Source organism: Ursus maritimus, unplaced genomic scaffold (assembly GCF_017311325.1).
Source record: "Ursus maritimus isolate PB19 unplaced genomic scaffold, ASM1731132v1 scaffold_5, whole genome shotgun sequence".
NCBI classification, from domain to species: Eukaryota; Metazoa; Chordata; class Mammalia; order Carnivora; family Ursidae; genus Ursus; species Ursus maritimus.
Genome location: NW_024426663.1, coordinates 24978163 through 25002002, shown reverse-complemented (window position 1 = coordinate 25002002; position 23840 = coordinate 24978163). Strand labels below are relative to the sequence as shown.

The 23840-nt window shown below is 34.2% G+C and overlaps 1 protein-coding gene across 5 annotated transcripts in view; it reads left to right on the top strand.

Annotated features, from left to right (window-relative positions):
• XRCC4 (X-ray repair cross complementing 4) overlaps positions 1-23840 on the top strand; it is a 271809-nt gene that overhangs the window by 123526 nt on the left and 124443 nt on the right. For all 5 annotated transcript variants that reach the window (XR_005832450.1, XM_008706368.2, XM_008706367.2 and 2 more), the window contains exon 7: positions 13850-13997. Coding sequence is in view for 4 of the 5 variants with exons in the window: in XM_008706368.2 (XP_008704590.1) it covers positions 13850-13997 (148 nt within the window). In the remaining variant the exon portion in view is untranslated. The remainder of the gene's footprint in view (positions 1-13849; positions 13998-23840) is intronic.

Sequence of the window (23840 nt, the reverse complement as noted above, 5' to 3'; positions counted from 1 at the left end):
ATGAACAAGTATGAGTAACTTTAAGACATGGGGCTATTGACAAAGAAATGGTAAGCATTATTTAGGTAGCCAAGCAAGTAAGGTGATTATCTTCATCCAGGAAAGAAAACAGTGAAAAATTAATTGGGAACCATAGAGAAATCTGACTAAAGAAGCATTAGAGGAACTGATATGTCTTCCATGGAAAATTAAAACGACAACATTGAGCTAAGAGGGCTAGCAGGTCAAATCTTTCTATACTGATGATGTGGTTAGGTTATTGAAGGCCTTATGTAATTTTTTTTTCCCAAAATACAATTTTTCTACAAAACTGCACACTGGTAGTCATGAAATATTTAGGCATGAGTATTATCATACTGCAGAATTATATATACTATGTATTATTACATTTAAGTCAATTTAAGGAATTTTCAAGGGTAGTTTTGATTAACTGCCATATGCACTGACTTTACAATAAGTTTCAACCCCACTGTGTATATTATTCCGTAGGAGACCCAGAACAGTTTTCCATACTCCATTTTTCTAAGTCTGTGACCTATCCAGCAGTTACAGGATTGGTAAAAGATGCTGTGGCAGCACAGAGGAGGGACATCTAACCAAGACATCTAAGGCTTCCTGACACAGTGAAATCTTTACTAAGATACCAAGAACAGGTGAGAGTCAGCCAGTTGAGTGGTAGGTGGTAGAACACTATATCTGGTAGAAAATCATATGTTCAAAGTCCAAGAGGAGAGAGAGGGAGAGAATGATACATCAAACAAAATTCAGTAAGGTTGTAAAAGTAAGCTGAATCAGGAAAAGAAAGATGTTAAATTGCATTAGTGAGTTTTATCTTTGTCCTCAAGGTAGTGAACAAGGACATGACTTGATCAGATTCACAGTTTTAGAAAAATTCTCCTAGATGTTTTCTAGGGAATGAATTGTAAATGTTTTAGCTACTTATAAGCTATAGCAATAATCTAGGGAAGGGATTATGGAAATACTGTGGATGCAGAGAATTTCTGGAAAGCTTAAGAGCGTTTTAGGGAGTGCTGATTGGAGTGCAAGATGAAGTTTTGGAAGGCATCAAGAATGATTCCCTGTTTGGCTTTTGGGAAGTTATGGGATAGTGGCATTATACAGGCTTTGTCCTGAGATTGCACATTACTAAGCATGTTGAAAATGAGAAGTTAAAACATTGCCAACAGTGATTGCTAACAGTGATTCTAAAGCTTGCCAAACAAGCTTCATATAGAAAATCTAATTTAAAGGGTATACATTCATAATAAGCTATAATAAATTGCCCCGTGTTATTGTCTTTGTCAAATGAATGCTTAAAATTATTTTGGTGTTGTTTGTCTAATTTTGAGTTTAAGGCAAAAGAATATACAATTATTTGTTTTAGAATAAAAAATTAACAGGATTTTTATTGAAAAATTAAAAAAAATCTATAAACAAAAATTCCTTAAGTTGCCCATTAAAAACAAAAGTATAATGTAAAGAAAAGCATGTGGATGTTTGGAAATAAAATTTCTGAAAAACTTTCTCGTTTGGGAAGACATTTAATCCAATACTAACTTATTAAAAGTGCCTAAAAATGGCCTTAGAGTACATTTAGATTTTCTTCTCAAATTCAGATTAATATGAGATAATCATTTTTAAAAAGCATAATGAATTATTGAATCAGGACTCTTTTTTTGTCTTGCTTGTCTTTTTGAGTCTTGTTGATGTCCAGTGTTACATTAGTTTCAGGTGTACACCGTAGTGATTTGATAAGTTTATACATAATGCTATGCTCACCACAAGTGTAGCTACCATGTGTCCCCATACATTTGCTATTACAGTATCGTTGTATTCTTTACTCTGTGCTTTTTATTCTTGTGACTTATTTATTCCTTAACTGGAATCCTGTATCTCCCTCTCCCTTCATCCATTTTGCACAACTCCCACACACCTTCCCTCTGGCAACTGATCTCTGTATCTGTAGGTTTGATCCTGCTTTTCGTTTGTTTATTCTTTTGTTGTTGTTGTTCCACTCATAAGTGGAATCATATGGTATTTGTCTTTCTCAGTCTGAGTTGCTTCACTTAGGATAACACCCTTCAGGTCCATCCATGTTGTCTCAAATGGCACCATCTCATCCTTTTTTATAGGTGTGTAATAATTCTGTTATACACATAACACACACACACCCCACATTTTCCTTATTCATTTGGCTATTGATGGACTCTTAGGTTGCTTCCGTATCTTGGCTATTGGAAATAATGCTGCAATAAACATAAGGGTGCATGTATCTTTTTGAATTAATGTTTTCATTTTATTGAGGTAAGTACCCAGTAGTGGAATTATTAGATTATATGGAATTTCTATTTTCATTTTTTTGAAGAACCTCCATACTATTTTCCACAGTGGCTGCACTAACTTACATTCCCACCAGCAGTGCACAAGGGTTCCTTTTCTTCCGCATCCTCACCAACACTTGTTATTTCTTGTCATTTTGATTTTAGCCATTCTAACAGGTGTGAGGTGATCTCTCGTTGTGGTTTTGATTTGCATTTCCCTGATGATAAGTGATGTTGAGCATCTCTTCATGTGTCTGTTGGCCATCTTTATGTCTGGGAAAATATCTATTCAGGTCCTCTGCCCATTTTTAAATCAAATTGTTTGGGTGTTTTTGGTGCTGAGTAGTTTAAGTTGTTTATATATTTTGGATTTTAACCCCTTTTTTGGATATATCATTTGCAAATATCTTCTATTCAGTAGGATGTCTTTTTTTCATCGATGGTTTACTTTGCTGTGCAAAAGCTTTTTATTTTGTTTTAGTCCAAATAACCTATTTTTGCTTTTGTTTCCCTTGCCTTAGGAGAGGTATCTAGAAAAATGTTGCCGCAGCTGATGTCAGAGAAATTACTGCCTGTGTTCTCCTCTAGGATTTTCGTGGTTTCAGGTCTCACATCTAGGTCTTTAATCTATTTTATTTTTGTGTATGGTGTTAAAGAGTGGTCCAGTTTCATTCTTTCACATGTAGCTATCCAGTTTTCCCAGCACCATGTATTTCAGGGCATTTTTTATACCGAAAGTAACTGTTTAGTCTCACTTCTCCACACCTAATTTTATAGATTAAATTAAAAACCCTCCTAGAATTGCCTATAGTCATTTTGTCAGGGATAAATAGTAACATGTAGGATCCTTCTGAAGTATTTTATTAACTCGGTATAAACATTATCTTAGTTATTTGACTGCTTGGCAGAGAATTTTTTTTTTTAATCCTTAATAAAAGTATTGCCTTAATTACATTTGGCTTGAAGGCTAGTTGGGACACGGATCTTTTTGGAAGGCAGCTGTGCTTACCACTATACCACCAACGCATCACGGATCTTTTTGAAAATCTTTCCATAGTTTTCAAGGAAGCCTCTGAAGTTTAGCCTCGTATTTGCCTTTTTACAGAACCACTACGAACTGGCTAAATTACACCACAAAGGTATTAATCTTATTATAAAGGAATTTAAAGACATGCAAATAGAGTCCTTTTTCTTAATGTATCAAAATTATTTCAGAATTTCCTAAGATTAAGCAGATATTGGGAAAATGAAGTGGGAAAGTATGTCATCTCACATAAACTCAGTCAAGTCCTTCTTACCCCTGTTTAAAATATTTAAAGTGACGGTCTGTGATTTAGATCAGCGATTCTTATCTACCCATTTCACTGTTTAAGTATGCAGCACTTCATTTTTGCCACTTTCATCCTATTCTGATTTTGACTTGCTAGTTAAACTAGTGGTCTTGTCCTAGCTCTAACCAGTTAACTCAGAGTCACTGTAGATAATTTGCTGGTACTACATTATTTAAAACTGAAATATTCCTTATATTATTTCTTTAAAACAGGTTCACATTTCATTTGTTATCTGATTTTTCTTTATTCATACCAGTTCAATGAAATCCTAAACTCTGTAAAAAGTCTAGGTTTTATTAAAAGTTGACCCAAATTTAAAAAAAAAATGAAAATTTCAAAAACCTTTCAATCTCTATGAAGAAAACGCCAAAAAATGCCTTCCATGGACAGAAAACCATACCTGACTCATGGACAACAATGAAGGCTTTATGTTGAGTCCAAACATTTCATGACATAGGTCACAGGCAGAGGCCACTTAACGAAGCTGGTGAAAGCTGAAAAATTGTAGTTTTGTTTTCTGGAAACTCATTAACCATTAAAATTGCTTTCCAGTGTTTGTTATTTTTAACTACAAAATGATATCAGTTGAAGGCTAATGTTGTTCTTTCATAAACTGCTTTTCCTCACTGATATTTTTCTTTTCTTAACGTTAGCTGGACTGGCAGCAGCAAGCATAGCTAATCAGTGGTATAGGATTTTACATAGATTTGAAATAATTTTTAAGAAGTTATTTGTTAACGTCGTTAGTATTTAAGCATTTATATCAGTCGACTGATATTTATTGATGGGTTACTATGTGTTTAGAGACCCAGCTAGTCTGTCTTGTACTAACAGTGAATAAGACAAACTCAGCCCCTGCCTTCATGGAGCTTAAAGTATTAGATAAATTATTACAGTGTGATGAAATCTAAGGATGTTGTGGGGCCATGTTAAGGACTATCCAAAAAGGTCACAGTGTAGTTTCAATTTAGAAATGCTCTTTGAGGTGCGCCTGAGAGGCTCAGTCAGTTACACTTCTGCCTTCAGCTCAGGTCTTGATCCCAGGGTCCTGGGATCCAGCCCCTCATCAGGCTTCCTGCTCAGCAGGGAGTATGCTTCTCCCTCTCCCTCTGCCCTTACCTGCCCCCCACTCGTGAGCTCACTCCCTCACTCTGCCCTCTCTCTCAAATAAGTGAATAAAATCTTTAAAAAGAAAAGAAATGCTGTTAGAGTTCATTCTTGAAGATCCTGATACTTAATTTTAAAATGTAGTCTTTTCTTGTCAGTTTACTCAGAGTGAGCTAGCCTTTTAATTTTCTCTTTTGGGAAATCTACTTCAGAGCCATCTGATACTGATGATTATCCTTTCAAAAGAAATATCCATATAAGAAAGAAATAATATAAGAAATCAAGTTATAATTAGTGCTTAATAATGGAAAAGAAAAATTGAAGCTTCACAGATTAATTTGGAAAAAAATAATAAAAGGTTGGAAAGCTGCACCTACTTTAGAATTTTCAAATTAGTTCCTTTATAATTGCTTATGTGACTTACGGTTTTCTTGCAAATTGTAGTGTCCTTCTGCTTTCCTCAACTGTAAACTTTTTGAATACCTGGTGGTGGTATCTTCCGGATAGTCCTCAACACATAGAAAACCCTTAATATGTGTTGAATAACTGAAAGAATGAATGACTCATTAAGATTTAAAGAATTGAGTTCATTTGGTATTAAATTTTTTTAAAGTATTTTTTAAAAATCACGTTGTTTTGTTAGGTGCAGAATAATACTTAATATATTCAAATTAATTTTTCTTAAATGCTGTGAATACTTCTAGAGTCTGTACTTAATCTTTAGTGGCCCACCCTGCCTCTGACATTGAGAGTATTGGATTTCCAAAGATGACCCTAATGTCAGTAGGTATTTGTCATTAAGTTTCACTTCCAGCTGTGTTGGCTAAAAGAGGGGCCTGACTTTTGGAAAAGTATATATATATATATATGTGTGAATACATGCGCGCACACACACACACACACTCTCTTTTAAGTGTTTAGTATGATGTTAATTATCAGTTTACTTGGTGATTGCTGATTAATAAGTTAAACCATTGACCTTTTGTGTAAGGTGGTCATCATTTATTCAGATTAGATTGTGGAAACTGGGTAGCAGCTGATTATAGATTTGAAAAAGGACTCTTTGATGAATGGTGAGGGAAAATAATGTTTGCTTAGTTGGTCAGATTAGAAATTTCCTACCTCCAGATAGCCCACTTTAAGATACTGCTCATTGAAGTATGGTGTGACCTACCTTATCTTACTTAGCTTTTTTTTTTTTTTTTTCTTATCTTTATACCTGCCAGTAAGACAAACTACAGAACATGAAGGAGCTCAAGCCATTGGTTTGTTGTTTTCCCTGCTGAAAGAAATAGTGTTTTGGGGGTCTTGTTTTTGTTTTTAAAGTTTCGGATTTACTTAGGGTAGTATGTAAAGGTTTCGATTTGGGTTTTCCTCTCAATATCTTACATCTTTTGAAATAAAAAAGAATAACTTATTGAATGTAAACAATAAAACATTTGTGAAATTAATAAATGAATAAAATAGTGAAAAACAGCCATAGCAGATGGGCTATTGTATATTCAAAGCAGATAATAGTTCCATGATGTATTTTGAGTTTAGAAAACCATGAATTCATCTTACTTTGATTTTTTTTATTGTTTTACTTTTATATCTCTATTATGCTATAGGTGGTAGCCTGACAGTTCTTCAAATTAATCTAAATTCATCTCGACTTGATCTTTTATAAGGATACACACACTTTTGTTAATAATACTTAAATGCTGAAATCAAATATTTCCGACAGTGTGATTTATAAAACATTTTATCTCATTTAATCATGTCAGAAATCATGGTTGAAATATGTTTCTCATCTTAGAAACTTAAACTCTGTAATATGTCCAAGGTAAATGGCAGAACTAGGGATGCAGACCCAGGTCTTCTGATTCTACTTTTCTCTACACCTCCTTTAGAAGGCCATAAGTAAATAAGTTTTGATTTAAAACAATAAAATATATGTTTGAAAAAAAGAGTTCAAGTCTTCATATTTCTCATTATAACACTATTGGGTAATATATTAGAGATATATCAAAGTATAAGGCATAGCCTCTAGCTGTAGGGTGTTCATAGTCCTTGATCTAATTGAAGAAAAAAGAGATATACATAAAAAGAGAATAACAAAATAAGACCATATGTGTGAAGTGAGTGGTTCAGACTGTAAGCCTCTCAGAGAAAGGAGAGATTGCTCTGAATAGGAACTACTAGCGATGACTGAAATGACCAAAGTGGGCTGTGCTGGAAGGGAGCACATAGTTGAGCCAATAGTTTACCAGGTAGTTTAACTCATGGGATTTATGCAGATTGCTGGCAGTTTAGCCAACAATGTCATTTTGTCTGGACATTGAGACATTGAGAGTACGCAGGGAGGCCAACACTGCCTCTCATGTCTAAAATACTACTGCCAAACTCCTGCAGTTCTTCTGTCAGATGAGAAGAAGTGTGGCTTTCTGTGGAGCCACCTTTCACAATAACAAGGCTTGTGTAAAGATTCCCCATTTTCTAGATTCAGTGAACCTAAAGAGAACTTGAAATTCATCCCACAGCTCTGCCCATCAGTGTTTCAGCTGTATTAAGTTCGTTGGCAATAGTTTTTTTTCTTCTCTTTTGTTTTCTTTTTTAAAAAAATTCCTGGAAATGGTGAAAGACACGTTGTCATGACAGAGGCTGATGATAATAGTAAAAACTGAGAATTCTGGAAGAGAAATCTCAGGGACAAAAGAAAAACTGGTCAATATTGAATTCATAGTCTTTGGCCTGGAATTGAAAGGTTGCAAATTCATTTAGCATACCTCTTTTTCCCTCTCTGCTCCTTCCCTGCTGCCCATACTTATCCAGTCATTTTCTGTATCTTTTGCTCATGAACACTGCTCCAGCCAGGCCACATTCCTTCTCATTACCCATTGAACATTTGCTGTTCTTTTCCAACTCTCTTTAAGTTCTTTTTCATACGTAAAATGAGTATGTACAACTGGGTAGACTTAATATGAATTGATTTTTTTCCCTTAAAAATGGGATGCAGTACTTGAAAGTGAAAACTTCAGTTGTTGCCCTTAAAAATATGTAAGGTTATGAATAATATAGACAATTTGGAAGTCCCATGTTTGACTTCATAGATACAGATAGAAATACAGATTTATTTCAGATCCCTTCTGCTGAATATAAAATGGCTTTGCTTGTTTGGAGACCCTGAATCATTTTTCACAGGATCCAATATCGAAATAGAAATAAAGTATCCAGCATCAAGACCAAATGAAGTAAGACCAAACATTAGCACAAGTAAAGGTTAGAGGCAGGATGGGTGGAAATTTGAGGACTGCTTGAGATGAGCAATGTATTACTTAGGCACCAGGTATGGGACTTGTGCCTCTTTTTCCTGGTTTCTGGCACTGAAGGGTGGAGAGGAAAGGATAGGATGGAAACTTTTCCCTTTATTAAAGTCTATATAAATATTACCAAAACTTCTTTTAAAGGAATTTATGAATTAAGAGAATCTATTATAATACAATTTGCTATTACGTGTATGTAATAAACTGAAAGGAAAACTTTCCCACAGTACAAAGACAAACCAAAAAAGATATATTTAGTTTAAACAGTAATTAACTTATATGCTAGCCCTTTTCCCTCATGACAGTGTTACAGAGAGGCTACCCCGTAATTGTCAAGAGAAAGGAATATAAATGGTGCAGTGAACTGACCTGAAACATGTGATTATACACAATTTAGGTTCTTTGTGGTAAATAATGGTAGATACCAAGAAGCATGAAGTATGAGGATAATAATAACAAATTATCAGATTAGGTTTTCCCACATGCACAATTATCAACTTAATATGTACTAACAAGTAAGCACAAAATAATTCATAAACCTGTTCTGTAAACTTGAAGAAGTTCCAGCTGTTTGTCTTTTTAGGAATCTCAGTCACACTCTCGTATAAAAAGTTCACTTTTGGCAAATAAAAAGATTCCTGAGGCAGAAGTGACGATTCTTCCTGACATCAGGCTACCAGTTGTCCAGAGTTCACAACTGGACACAAAACCACTTAAAAATTTAGCACAGGGTGTCATCTCCAAGATTAAGTAGACCTCAGTGGGTTATAGCCTCTTTGTAAAATGTTGGAGAGTATCTCTAAAATATTTTAGTCAACTCATATATCTGGAGTGCATTTAATTTCCACTCATGAGAGCCCTATGCAATATTCATCATGCTTGTTTTCATGCCTTGTGTTTACTAAGAGACACACATTTTTGTCATTTACTATACTAATTAATAAATTATCAATCATTGATATGCAAATAACAAAAGTCCTTCTAGTAGCCACCTCAAGAGTATGGACTTTAGTTTTAGAATCTCAGCAATCTGCTCCTGGGCTGTGCATTTTTTAAAAAATTATTTAAGTTCAATTTAGTTGACATATAGTGTATTATTAGTTTCAGGGGTAGAATTTTGTGATTCATCAGTTGCATATAACACCCAGTGGTCATTACATTAAGTGTCCACCTTCATCCCCATCACCCATTTACCCCATTCCCCATTCATCTCCCCTCCAGCAACCCTCAGATTGTTTCCTAGAGTTAAAGAGTCAGTTATGCTTTGCCTCCCTCTCTGTTTTCATCTTATTTTATTTTTCCTTTCTTTCCCCTATGTTCATCTGTTTTGTTTCTTAAATTCCACATATGAGTGAGATCATATGATAATTGTCTTTACTGACTGACTTATTTCAGTTGGCATAATACCCTCTAGTTCCATCCATGTTGCTGCAAATGGCTAGATTTCAGTTTTCTGATGGCTGAGTAATATTCCATTGTGTGGTGTGGTGTGTGTGTGTGTGTGTGTGTGTGTGTGTGTGTGTGTGTATACACCTTATATCTTCTTTATCTATTCTTCTGTCACTGGACATCTGGGCTCTTCCCATATCTTGGCTATTTTGGACATTGCTCCTTTAAACATTGGGGTGCATGTGCCCCTTTGAATTAGAATTTTTGTATCCTTTGAATACCTAGTAGTGCAATTGCTGGGTCACAGGATAGTTCTATTTTTAACTTTTGGAGGAGCCTCAGTATTGTTTTCCAGAGTGGCAGCTCCAGTTTGTATTCCCACTGACAGTGTAGGAGGGTTCCCCTTTCTCCGCATCCTCGCTGACATCTGTTTTTTTCCGTGTTGTTAATTTTAGCCGTTCTGACTGGTGTGAGGTGTTATCTCATTGTGGTTTTGATATGTATTTCCCTGATGCCGAGTGATGTAGAGCAAAATCTTCATGTGTCTGTTAGCCATTTGTATGTTTTCTTTGGAGAAATGTCTGTTCATGTCTTCTGCCCATCTCTTGACTAGATTATTTGTTGTTTGGGTGTTATGTTTGATAAGTTCTTAATGGATTTTGGATACTAGCCCTTTATCTGATAAGACATTTGCAAATATCCTCTCCCATTCTGTGGGTTGTCTTTTGATTTTTGTTGACTGTTGCCTCTGCTGTGAAAAAACTTTTTGCCTTGTGGAAGTCCTGATAGTTCATTTTTGCCTTCGTTTCCCTTGCCTTTGGAGATGTGTCTAGCAAGAAGCTGCTGCGGCCAAGGTCAAAGAGGTTGCTGCCTGTGTTTTCCTCTAGGATTTTGATGGATTCCTGTCTCACATTTAGGTCTTTCATCCATTTCGAGTTTATTTTTGTGTATGGTGTAAGAAGTAGTCCAATTTCATTCTTCCACATGTGGCTGTCCAATTTCCCAACACCATTTATTGAAAAGACTGTCTTTTTTCCATTGGGCATTCTTTACTGCTTTGTCTAAGATTAGTTGAATATAAGCATTTGACAAAATACACCATCCTTTCTTGATAAAAACCCCCTACCATGTAGGGATGGAGGGACATACCTCAACATCGTAAAAGCCATGTATGAAAGACACACAGCAAATATCATCCTCAATAGAGAAAAACAGATCTTTTCCCCTAAGGTCAGGAACACGACAAGGATGTTCACTGTCACCACTGTTGTTTAACATAGTACTAGAAGTCCGAGCCTCAGCAGTCAGACAACAAAAAGAAATAAAGGGCATCCAAATCGGCAAAGAACAAGTTAAACTTTCAGTATTTGCAGACGACATGACACTCTATATAGAAAGCCCAAAAAAGACTCCACCAAAAAATTGCTAGAACTGATGACAGGAATTCAGCAAAGTCACAGGATAAAAAATCAACATACAGAAGTCAGTTGCATGTCTGTAGACTAACAATGAAGCAGAAGAAAGAGAAATCAAGAAATTGATCCCATTTATAATTATGCCAAAAACCATAAGATACCTAGAAATAAACCTAATCACAGAGGAAAAGGATCTCTGAAAACTACAGAACACTTGTGAAAGAAATTGAGGAAGACACAAAGAAATGGAAAAGCATTCCATGCCCATGGATTGGAAGAGCAAATATTGTTAAAATGTCTGTGCTAACTGAACACAATAAAAAAAAAAATGTCTATGCTATCCAGAGCAGTCTACACATTCAGGGCAATCCCTATCAAAATACCATCAGCATTTTTCACAGAGCTAGAACAAACAATCCTAAAATTTATATGGAACTCGAAAAGACCCCAAATAGCCAAAGGAGCATTGAAAAAGGAAACCAAAGCTGGAGGCATCACAATTCTGGACTTAAAGCTGTGATCATCAAGACAGTATGGTACTGGCACAAAAACAGACACATCGATCAAGGCACCAGAGTAGAGAACTCAGAAATGGACCTTCAGCTCAATGGGCTGTGCATTTTTGTGTAGGTGCTAGCAACACCTGGGTTATAGCTCACCCTGACTGACAACGTACATTTAATTGCATTGTATTTTAAAGTAAATTCTAAACCTTATAACAAATAGTATAACCATATTACATATAAAACATGCTTTTGGTTGCCAGTGTGTTGTTAAGTCATTATTTGGAGTTTTGAAATGAATGGCAGAACTTTGTGATAACTTTATTCTTTTAAATTTTACCTTAACATTTTAATTTGAACAAATTTAACATTATTACCTCCTAGATGTCCAACATGTCATTAAATGCAATTTTTTTTTTTTCATTTTTCAAGTCTATCTACAGGTGAAATGTCTTCTAACGTTCTTACTGCCTTTGTTTATAGGCAACCCTGTACTTTGTTAATTGCTTATGTGACTGAGTAAACCCTGGGTGAGAGCAGACTGGGGAAAAAATCAGGAAACCAGAGTTATCTTTTATAGTCATCTCGTGGCTTAATAAAATTAGAGAAGTTGTTCAGCTTGAATGTGTTCAGAGAAACACCCCTTGTTATCTACCCTTCTCTACTCCTAAAATAGTAATAGCTAGTAAAATAAGGTATGAGAAATGTAATAGAACTTATGTGCCCTAATGACTTAAATAACTTTGGAAAATAAAGCACCCTTTGATCAGTAACCAGTAAATATTTGATCAAGGAATACTTTATCCACTAAGGAGAAATATTTTTTAGTTGTCATATGATAAAATATCAACTCAAAGTCTGTGTAATTTGGTCAAGTTACTTAATCTCTCTAAAGCCTTGGTTTCTTCGAAGTAAAACGAAGGTAATAATAGTAAGTACTTCGCAAAGTTAAAGATTAATAAAATAATATGTGTAAAACCCATAGCAAAGTGTCTACCACATATGTTCTCAAAAATGATAGCCATTTCAAGGGGGGAAAAAGCACCCAAAGAAGACTTTCAAGCTCTCAATGGTATCCAGATGATCTCCGGTCACTCAGAGAAGCGTGGGCTGCAGCAAGCAAGAATTCACAATACAGGCTTTTCTTGTAGGACGTGATATATGTGTGCCTGACAAACCGCTCATTCTGCAGAATTGCACTCTAAAAATAATAGAGCCTATGGGGAAAAAGTTAGTGTTTAGTCAGACCACTCAAAATCTATGCAGCTTTACATTGTTGTTGTTAGTTCTCTAGTTACAATCCTAATGAAAATATTAATTCCATTAGTTCTCTCGCAACATTTGCACCCAACATCACAGTCCGCTAACCATTTGCATCACAATTTCCTCTCAAGTGGAGTAGATGGCAGTTACTGGATGCATTTGATTCTAATAGTTTCATGAAAATTAAACATCTGATTCAAGCTACAAGGAAAAACATCTTCACAGCTTCTTTCTGTAACAGGAAGCTTAACTGTTGAAAAGCGTAGGGTTCTTGACTCCACTCAACCAACCCCTATATGTGCTAAAGGAATTGACTTGTACAGGATTTTTGCCACTCATCTCCATCTTTTTTTTTTTTTAGGACTTTGTACATTGTTAAGGCTTTCTCTTTAATTGGGATGAAAGCTTGCCCCGATCACCTTAAAATGTTAACATGTTAGACAAAAATCATGTGAACCAGCAAGATATCCAGAGTCCAAATTATATTGATATTGTTCATTATTTACCAATGGCAAAGGAGCTCTTTTATACAAATATGTATTTATATAAGTATACTGTGTATTAGATGAATGAATTCTGAACCCCCCTGAAGCTCTTTGGAACTAAGTTGTTCATAGAGAATAAAGGAATATAAATCAAACATGTTTCTCTTGTTGCTTCTGTTTCATGTATATCAAACACTTTTAGGGGTAGTTTAATGACTTAGTCACAGTAGAGACATCTGTTAGTGTTTTCTTACATTTTTCTTGTGCTTGTTCCCTGCAGTTGGCAGAAAAGTCTATGAAATTATCTCTGGATCACTAGCAGAAGTCCCCATTCCTGTTAATAATTACTGTTTAGTATCAATTTGATTTATCCTATTCCTATAGCCGTATTTACCCCCCCACCCCAACACCTTTTAGAGATGCCTCTAAGGCATTTCTGTCTAATTCTAGCACTGAAAGATCAAACTGTGCCTTTGATGTATTTGGGAGGGTTGTTGTGCAAGATAGGCAGAGACCTTTTGATCAAATTATTCCATGTGTATAATACACTTCATGTTTTATATTGGTATTAAAGTATTATAATCTAACTGGTTCACTTTGCCAAATCTTCATGAATTTTTAAAAAAGTTATGCTGTATTTTAAGAGTATCACTTCTTATCAGTGCAACAAGTTCTTAGAAATTTTATGCATAATTTTGTTGAGTCACATTTTTATGTCATTTTATTTTAGCTACTTTAAGAGGAGATGATTCCATTATTTCAAGTCCTGATGTCATGGATATTGCACCAAGTAGAAAGAGGAGGCAGCGGATGCAAAAGAATCTTGGGACGGAACCTAAAGTGGCTTCTCAGGTTCATGGGCCTCAAGAAAAGGAGAAGTAAGTCATTTTATTTTTTGCCAAATGATGAAATCTCATTTAAAAAATCTAAAATCTGATCTCCAAAATTATATTTTTATTTCTGAGTTTACTTAAGGCTGTTTTTAAAGAACAAAAATTGTGATTTTTGGAAAGTGTAAAATGTTCGAATCAATGTATTTTCTCTGGTATTTGGTTAGTTCCTATTAATATTTAAAGCAGAAGTGCTAAAAATATAAGCAAAATGTTTTTTTCTTGTGGTTTTTATTGATTAATTAGAAATGGCGTGTAGATACTAAAAATATTAGAATCCAGCTTGTGTTCAGTAAAGTGTTTCAATCTAATTTACTGCTTTAAACAGACCCATATAGTATTTGAATTAGCTACTTGATTTGGTTATGCTTGGAATTTTCTCAAGTGGAAAGTCTCTTTCTAGTCCTCTGTTTCTTTCTATTAAATTTTGGACATGCTTTATTGTTAAGAGTTTTTCACTCTTTCATTCACATACCCTCCTTTGATCTGCATCCCAATTTAGTTGTAATGAGTTGAGGACTTGGGATAATTAACATTTTATTGTAGCAAAACAGTCAGCATTTATAAAGAATAACTATCAGTTGAATCCAAAACGAATGTGCACGTCATTTGTATGTTTGGATATATAAATGTGTGCCCTAGAAATTATTTCTTTTTCTCTACACTTTTTATTAACTTAGCGAATAGTTATTGGACAATATCCATATGACAAATGATATTACAGGTCACTGGTTTCACAGTGTGGAATGAGGACCCCTGGGGAGATCCATAAGCTCATCCCTTCTTCAATTCCCTACTTGCGTGGACTATATTTCATATATTTCAATTAAAATAACATGTCAGATCTAATTGAATACAGGGGCTTATGAGACCAACTCTTTTCGTTCAAGCCAGCCATGAAACAGATAGGCAAAAGTGTAAAAGATTGCTCTCACCAGAGTTTTTATTTGGGAAGTATAATGATCTTTCCTAAAGAATATGATATTCATGTTATTATATACTGGGTTTTATTGTTACTTTAAAATGAATTAATAAAGATATGAAAATTTTCTGGGATTTAATTTTGAATATGATATAGTCCACATAAATAAAAGCTTTTGGGGTCCTCAAGAACTTTTAAAAGTGTAAAGATGTCCTGAGAGCAGAAAGTTTTAGGCTTCAGAGGGGAGGGGAGTGGGGGAATGGGATAGACTGGTGATGGGTAGTAAGGAGGGCACATATCGCATGGTGCACTGGGTGTTATACGCAACTAATGAATCATCGAACTTTACGTCAGAAACCAGGGATGTACTGTATGGTGACTAACATAATATAATAAAAAAAAATTTAAATAAAAAAAGAAGTTTTAGGCAATGAGGATGCCAAGACAGGTACAATCCAAGCCTTCAGGAGACTGATAGCCTGATAGGAGGGAGTTTTCAAGTTTCTTGTTTAAAAATAAGCATTGTACAGTTAATAGTGGAATTGTTTTGTTCGTGTATTTATCATTGGGTTTTTATTCTCTCCACACTTGGCCTGATCTGTAGGTACTTTAAAATGCCTTTATGTTTTTATGCCCTTATGTCTTCAGACAATACATATAAAAACCCAATGTGCACTATAAACTCTTACTGATTTGTATTTATCATCTGAATTTATTCATTAGCTCATAAACTGCTGGCTTCATAGAGTTCAGAGGTATTGCATTATCTCTTTTAAATAAGGAACCAAAAATATTTCCAATTTGCAAACATTAGAGCAGCCAGGCTATTCCTATAGATTAATATGGGGCAAAATAAAATAACAAGCACTTTGAAGTATTCAGGAAACTCTGTACTTCAGTCAGTCAATCTGTAAGCAAATGAGCAGTGAGAATCCGTTGTGTCCCAGATATTAACTGGATGTCAAGTATTCAGGAGAGTAGAAAACAGACGCAGGCCCTGTCCTCATGGAACTTTTGGTTTAGTCATTTTTTCTGATAAAGATTTCAGGGTCTGGAGGAAGAATGAAATATATTGATTTTATGTTAGTAAGCTGCACCTTAGGTCTTTTCACTCTGTGTGTGAATGACATACAAGGTTTTGAGGTTCCTAACATTTTCTGATTACACGATATTGCTTGAACAGGTTTCCAATACACATGGTACAGAGATGAAAAAAGTTTAGATCTGAATCAAGACTAAATCTTTTATTTAGACTTTTTAATAAATGCGGTGTGTTTGTTTCTACCAACTCTATGCAATTAATGTTGTGTTCCTTTTCTGTGTTTTGATAATCACGCCAGTACTTATTTTGTATATTTTCACTACTTTAAAAGTTGATATAAACCATATCAGCTTCTTCGAATTGTCTGCTAATTATATTACTTTGGACCTTTAGGCTCAACTGGCCCCTACAAGAAATGAAAAACATATGTTAGATGTCAGGAAGGATTTTTTTAAAGATGAAAGGAAATTTAGTTTTTAGCATTTATCAATCAGATATTGAGTGGTTGATACCCTGCTTTACAGTTCCTTTTCCTTTGCCCAAATAAAGCAGAAAGAGAAATTATATTTTTTGTTTTTATTTTGTTTTTATATACTTTTGGGTTTTATTTTTCCATTTTGAACACAGAAGGCTGAACTTTTATGGCTGTTAAAGTTTTAAGTCCTAGTTCTTTCCCAGTTTTCTTAATCAAAAACATTAGAAGGCTTCTACAAAACAAAAAATAAAAACAAACTCTTAACTGAAGAAAACTTAAAATAAGACATTCTCAAATACTGACGATTAACCCTTATTTTATGCCTTTACATTTAAATAACTACCTATTTCCTAACTTCCTAAACACCTTTTTTTCTCTGATGACTTCTTCTGTACCTCCGGCAAATATACCTCAGTTAGGCTGTAGCCTCCCAACAAATGCAGATGCGGATGTTTACTTCTTAAGGCTGAAAAGATATTGGCCCCTAACTCTAAACCTCTTTGACCAATTCTGTGGCCTCTAGTCCCTTCCAATATTCCCACTGGCCATCTTCCATATTTTTTCTTTGGCGTCTTTTAGCTTCTCCAGCTCTGCACCTCAAAAACAAAGTGGAGGAAGAGAAGATCATAGGTACTGTGGTTTAATTTTAAAAAAATTTGTGTCTACTGGATTTTATGCAAGTCATTGCCTCTTTCTGAAATTTACTTTTCTCATTTGTAAAAATGAAAGGGTTGAACTAGATGATCTGTAAAATCTCCCAATATCTATAATTTTATTATACTTTAAACTGCTTTTACAACATGAACATGATTCAGCAATAAATTACTCACACATTTATTAGGTATTAGCAATTAAAAGTCGTGAAAAATATAAGATTAAAAAATAAAGATATCTTTGAATGAGAAAATTATCTTTTAAGTTTATATATTTATGAGTATTTCACTATGTAAAAATTTTAGTACATTTCTAAATACCATGGGTTGGTTACATTGTACTCTTAAATCTAAATACTAATGTATGTTAATCTGTGTATGTACTGATCTATACTAATACTAATCCATAAAACAAAAATCATGGTAATTTCTAAATTTATTTAAACATGTATTGTGGTACTGTCATTTGTACAGTGACAAGGTGTAGGAGGAGAGAGAGAGAGAAAATAAATAAGAATTGTGGTAGATGTTTTATATGTGATCTCTCATTTAAATCTCACACAGATCCTAGAAGGTAGGTATTAATTTACCCTCCTTACAGATGAGAAACAACTCAGGCTCAGTATTTATAATTATTTATAATTATTTTACCAGAGCAGCACAACCGTTGTTTTATTTCAAAGCCTGTGTTTGGCCCACTGTCTGAAGGGGCTTATAATCTATTGAGAGACAGAGATATACACAAATAATTTTGTGATTACAAGAACAGAGTGAGAGGAGAACACCAGCCTTAAGATTTTAAATTGGAATGTATGGAATGATATTCCAGATTTTTACGTTAAATCAAAAGTGGGAGTAGTTTTAGGGCATTTTATGTGACTCTGAGACCCACTTTTTTTTAATAGCCTAATTTTTTATTTTTTTAATTTATTTTATTTTTTTATTACGTTATGTTAGTCACCATACAGTACATCATTAGTTTTTGATGTAGTAAGACTTTTGATCTGTGTTAGAGAGGTATGCTTAGAACTAATCGATGGGTTCTCTAAATCCATCTCACCAGCATGGCAATATTAGAAAATCAGAGTGTGTTACTTATCTATCATATTTAAGTGTGTCCATAGTTAAAAAGTATAATAACCTAGTTCCTTATGAATTAATGAGATATTTTATGAAATAGTAATTGTAATTTAGCTGCCTTTGATAAAAATTGCATTTTTTTTTAAGCTGAGAGAAGTAAATCAATTTGTAAGTAAACTTTTAAAATTTCTGGGCAAACTATGCATATTAAATATGAAAGATAACTTTGTGATAGTTTTTTGTACCAATAAAAATACTAAATAGTGAAATACACAATACAGTTTTTAGCAGAGAACATGACAAATAACTGCTATGGGAATGTTTACCATATTCTATAAGATTTTATTAAAATATATTTTTATAATATATATTGTTATGTTATAATAAGGATGGAAAAGTGAAATCAAGCCTCATATATTTTCTTTAGGCATAAAAAGTATGCCTAAAACTTTAGGAGTAAGATTAAACTAAATATGAAACCACATAAACACCCAAGTCTGTTCAGTTTCTCATTCTGACCCTCTGTTAGCTCCTTTCTACATTTTTCTGTGGTAGAAAGACAACAGATTTTTCTTCAGATACATATAAGGAACCAGGCAAATCAGAGGTGACTTCTCAGAGTGTCTGGGCTCTAAAACAACATTTAATGAGTGGATAGTAATAGCATTACTGAACAGCTAGATACCTTCCACACAGGAAAATTTAGCACATTAATTTGTCAATAAGTGTAAAAGCTGTAGTGAAGATAATTTCTCAATAGATTATCAAATGTTAACATAGTAACAAAGTAAAATTCCATCTTATATGAAAGCAATTATTCTTTAGCCATGTAAGAAAAATTAAAGACTAGGAAGCTAAAACTGCAATTGTAATGGTCGCAGCTTTTATAATTAAATAGTCTAGTATGTTTAGTAAGTTCTAAAACAATGTGTCACTCCCAGTATCTTAAAAATATTTTGTAACTGAAGACAAATGTAATTTTCTAAGTCCTTGAGTGTAATACTCTAAAGAATAACGATACCATCTTAAGTGGGAACTATTTACTATGGAAATATTAACCCAATTCTGTCAGATAATGCAAAAATTCTATTGCATAAAGGTACAGAAAATTTAGGTAACTCACCTAAGTTCACATTGTGAGTGATTTTAAATAATTATCCTGTGGATTAATGAATAATATATTCTCCATTGTTCATAAGTGTGAGAGCTGTCTTTACAAGGATGAGTAATTACATCTCGCCAAATTTGGCCATAAAATTAGTTTAATTTTTACTACTGTCTATTACTGTTTTTGTTATTATCTTACTAAATTAAACTGAGTTCTGCATCAGCCAGTCACCAATGTTTAGGAAGCTATTTGACTAATGGTGTTTTCTTTCAGTTTACTATATGAAAATAGGTTATGCCTGTTTATAAACCTGCACTACACGGTAAAAGCACATGAAATATTTGGTTGTATATCTCCTAATTGTATGTTCTAAGGACATTCAATAGAAGTAATTCTCAGATGACCATTTTTACTTTTCAAAATTCTGAATACTTAACAGATTTTCGATTTAAACACAGATATTCTACCATATTGTTTTTCTTTGTATTCTTAGCCATGTTTAAGTAGAAGAAATTAAGCTGAGAATGAATGTATTACACGATTTTTTATACTTCTAGTGTAGAAAAATTGCACAGAAAGTTTTGAGTTTATAGTTCACGATACCATGGTGTGTTAACCGTTATATACCATTAAATTTATCAGGGAAGTTTGGCTTCGTTACTTGTTTTCAATTCTAAGAATATGCTTGATTTCACATGTTTTTGTCAGTCCCTCATAATATCATTTCCTGCGTATCTTCTGCAGTAACCACTGAGTAGAGTTTAAATTCGTTGTGTGACTATTACATGATCTCACATTGACTAAGGAAGTGCACAGTAGATGCTGTTCATTGAGAAGAAAATTCTGACTATAGCTTTCCCTCATTCATTCATTTACTCATTCACTCATTCACTCACCATTCATTCATTTGACAGATTCTTACATGCTGAGCACTAGGGACATACTGCTGAGACAGGCCCAGATCTCATAAAGCCTAGTCTGTACGAGAGAAGACAAGCATTAATTATATCATTACATCAGTATACAATTGCAGACTTTTAAAGGATTTCAAGATTTAGAGGAAACATGGCAAGGGGGATGTGGCTTGAGGAATCATCTGAGCTCTAATCTGAAGGATAAAGAGAGGTACAGTAGCAGAGTAGAGAGCAGAGTGCTCAAAATCCTGAGGAAACAGCCTGTGAGCAAGCCCCAGGTGGAATGTGTAAGTGATGACGTGGTGGGAGCCAAGTGAGGGGGAGTGCGATGAGGCTGAGGACTGCGCAGAGGCCAGACCCAGCTGGCTGTGCACCTCTTGTGAAAAATTCAGCCTTTCCTTGCATACATGTTAGCATTTTTCATATCTCACATCACAGGGGACTTTTTTTCTTCCCTGCTTTTTAATACTGTTTTTAAACTCAAGTTCTTAAGAGTTATAAAATATCATATTGACTAGAAACTCTGATGTTTTGGTCCTTTTTGCATCTTCTTAGATATAATCATTTAAGGTTATCTAAAGCTGTTGTACCTAGTTTCTTTTTCGTTTCTTTCTTTTTAACTCTACTTTCAAACCGCTTAATGTTGTACAGTTTTGGATTCCCAGTAATACAACTTTCATTCTCTTGAAACACAGGAAACTAGAAAATTGAAAACATACTGAAACTTATGTAGAGTGCTCACAGGGATAATAGCTTAAATTGGCATGTGTTAGTAGTCCTAAGGTGCAGAATTGTAGTGCTATTTTTCCCTTTTTATGGTAAATATAAATGCTTTTTTTCAGAAATATTTTTAGATCTTTGAAGAATTCCCACTTCTAGTAAGGCTCTGAACTCCTTGAATGTGGTATATATTGATAAATATTCATTAAAAAATTTCAGTGTGACTAATCCACACAATATGATTATACTTGGGGAACACTCATCCTGTTCTGTCAACTAGTATCAATACTAAGAGTTATTCAGCATAACCATATGCTGTACATTCCTTGCTATTTACTATCTTACATCACTGGAAATTGTGATTTATAGAGTTGTTCAATATGAGCTTTTAATCCTATGTATTAAACAAAATGAACCAGCTGAAAAAGACTACAGAAATTGTAAAATTACTTTCATACTTATATACTTTATTAATATCAGGTAGAATACTCAATGTAAACAAGAACATTATAAAATTACTCTCTGTAAATATGTAAGGGCACAATAATATCTAAATGAAATATATCACCATATTCAGGCTTTATTAGGTACTCAGTTTAAATTTTTGACGAGGTCTTGCTTCATAATACAACATAATAACCACGGAAGAATTTTTCATTTAAAAGTCTTTAAATTTTAGGAGCTCTTATTAATTCTTCCAACATCCTAAAAGAGTGAATATAATAGAAGTCTGTTGGTATGACATTAAGTCAATTATGGCCAGGTAGACTAGTGGGATTATATTAATAAATTAATCCATTCATTATTTACTTATTTGGCTAAATTGAGTCAATGCCCTAGTCTTACTGAAATTAGCAACCAGTTAATAAAATCAATGAACAAAATGCTCAGATTATTTAATTAATACTTTACTGCTTGTCATATCTTCCATTGTTTGAGCCCATTTCTCCCCAGTTTTGCTTTACTTTTTCTGGCTGTTGTTTCTCAACTCTGTAGGTTCTCTTTCTTGAAAGCAAACTAGTTTTAAGAGATACTGATATCAGCATCTGAACAAGGGGCCTACAAACGAAAACTTTGTCTAAGAATTAAGGCTCCAACCCTGAGGAAAGATGGCCAGGGGGAGCCAAAGCATTTATGCAACCCAGTGAAGATTATGTTGGAGACCAAGACATGGAATCCAACACAGGGATATACCATACAGGCTTTGTTACCAGAACTGGAGTATAAAGTTCTTATTGTTCTTGTCAGAAACAACACTAACTTAATTTTGAGCTCCTTGTTAAGGATCCTTAATTAGAAAAAAAAAAACATTAATCCCTGTGGCCAGAAGAGCTAAATATATAGAAAGGAACAAAATGCCCCCACCTCTGAGGTTTGGTAGGAAGAAAATCAAGATATTTATTGAAGTTAGATGATAATGAGTCCAGAATTTATTCTTTAGAATACCATTAATAGACTTCATTCTGTAGAATATGCAAAGGAGAGCTTATCAGGTACTCTGTAAGGGGTTCCCTATTCTAATGAGTTTAGAAATGGCTGTGTACCATAGCTTCCACATTTCCATGTGCTCCAACCCATAGAACTTGGAGATTTATATTTTAAAGGCTCTGAGAAACCCATAGTAAATAATTCATTTGACCTTGTAATCATTTTTTAAATGTACTTAAGCATAGCATCCTCATGCAATTTGCCTCTCTCTCCTCCCAAAAAAGGCTTAGTAACAGTCCAAAGGATAATATTCTGCAGGGCCCTAGTTTGGAATATGAACTCTCAAAATTCTCAAATATCAATAATTTTAGAAATATAAGAACCTTTAAACCATAATTATAGAATGTTAGGCATTAAGTGTATCTCAAGAAAAAAAGTAATGTGTATAGGGTATCTCACAAGAGAAGAAAATTGGTGCATATATGGGATCTTCCTCCACCACTCCCCACAGTCCTACTACTTAGGAAACCTCCTGCTTGTCCAACATATGGCCCTGCTGGGAGCAGCAGGATCATTTTCTAAGAGAATTCTAGTGATTAGCACACATTGGTATATCCCAAAAGGAACAGTTCCACGTAATCTCAATGGCAGGATAAAACATTAAAATAATGTGGGCCAGAAATAAAAATAAATATGTGTGTAGTCTTTCAGTACTTTTGTATAGTCTTTGTTTCTGCATGCTAACAAGTAAAAATATATAGGTTCACACATCTCATGCAAGGCTCTGATATGATTTAGTTTTCTATGTGATGAGTATCTTTTGAAAGTAAAGACTTCTTACACATTGTTCTAAACAACCTTAAAAAATTATGAAAATATAACTTTTCACAGAAGTTGCTCCTTGATGTAGTGAAGAAGTTTTAACTGTGTGTTCTGAATCAACTTGTAAGTGGTCCCATTAAGTAATTGTGTAGCTGCAATATTTTAGATTACAGGTGGGTGGCAAAACAGTATACACGCGCACACACACCCTCTTCAGGTTAAGTTTATGGTTTAATTAGCCAACGTTACACAATCGTATTACCAAAGTCCACATGGCTACAAGGACCAGGAAAAGATGGAGCATATTTTAACCCAGTATTTCTTCAGTGGGATTAAGTATCACACAGCCACCACTGAGATAGTTAGTGTAACATGTGGTCTTCCTGGACCCAGGAAAGCTCAATTCTTTCCTTTTCAATACTAGAAGCTTACAGCATCATCCTGGAAGAAATTGCACAATCCATGTACTTTTGTTTAGAGGAATGATTACACACACCGGACTTCCCTGCCTACAAAAACAAAACTATCATATCTTTCAAAGCTTTTCAGGGTCCTAGAGTGCCCAGTTCTCCACAGTAACCCAGAACAGTCAAATAGAGTTTTAAATAAAACATTTACTATTAATAAGATTCTTCTTACAGTGGAGTTTTGAAGAAACGTATTTGTT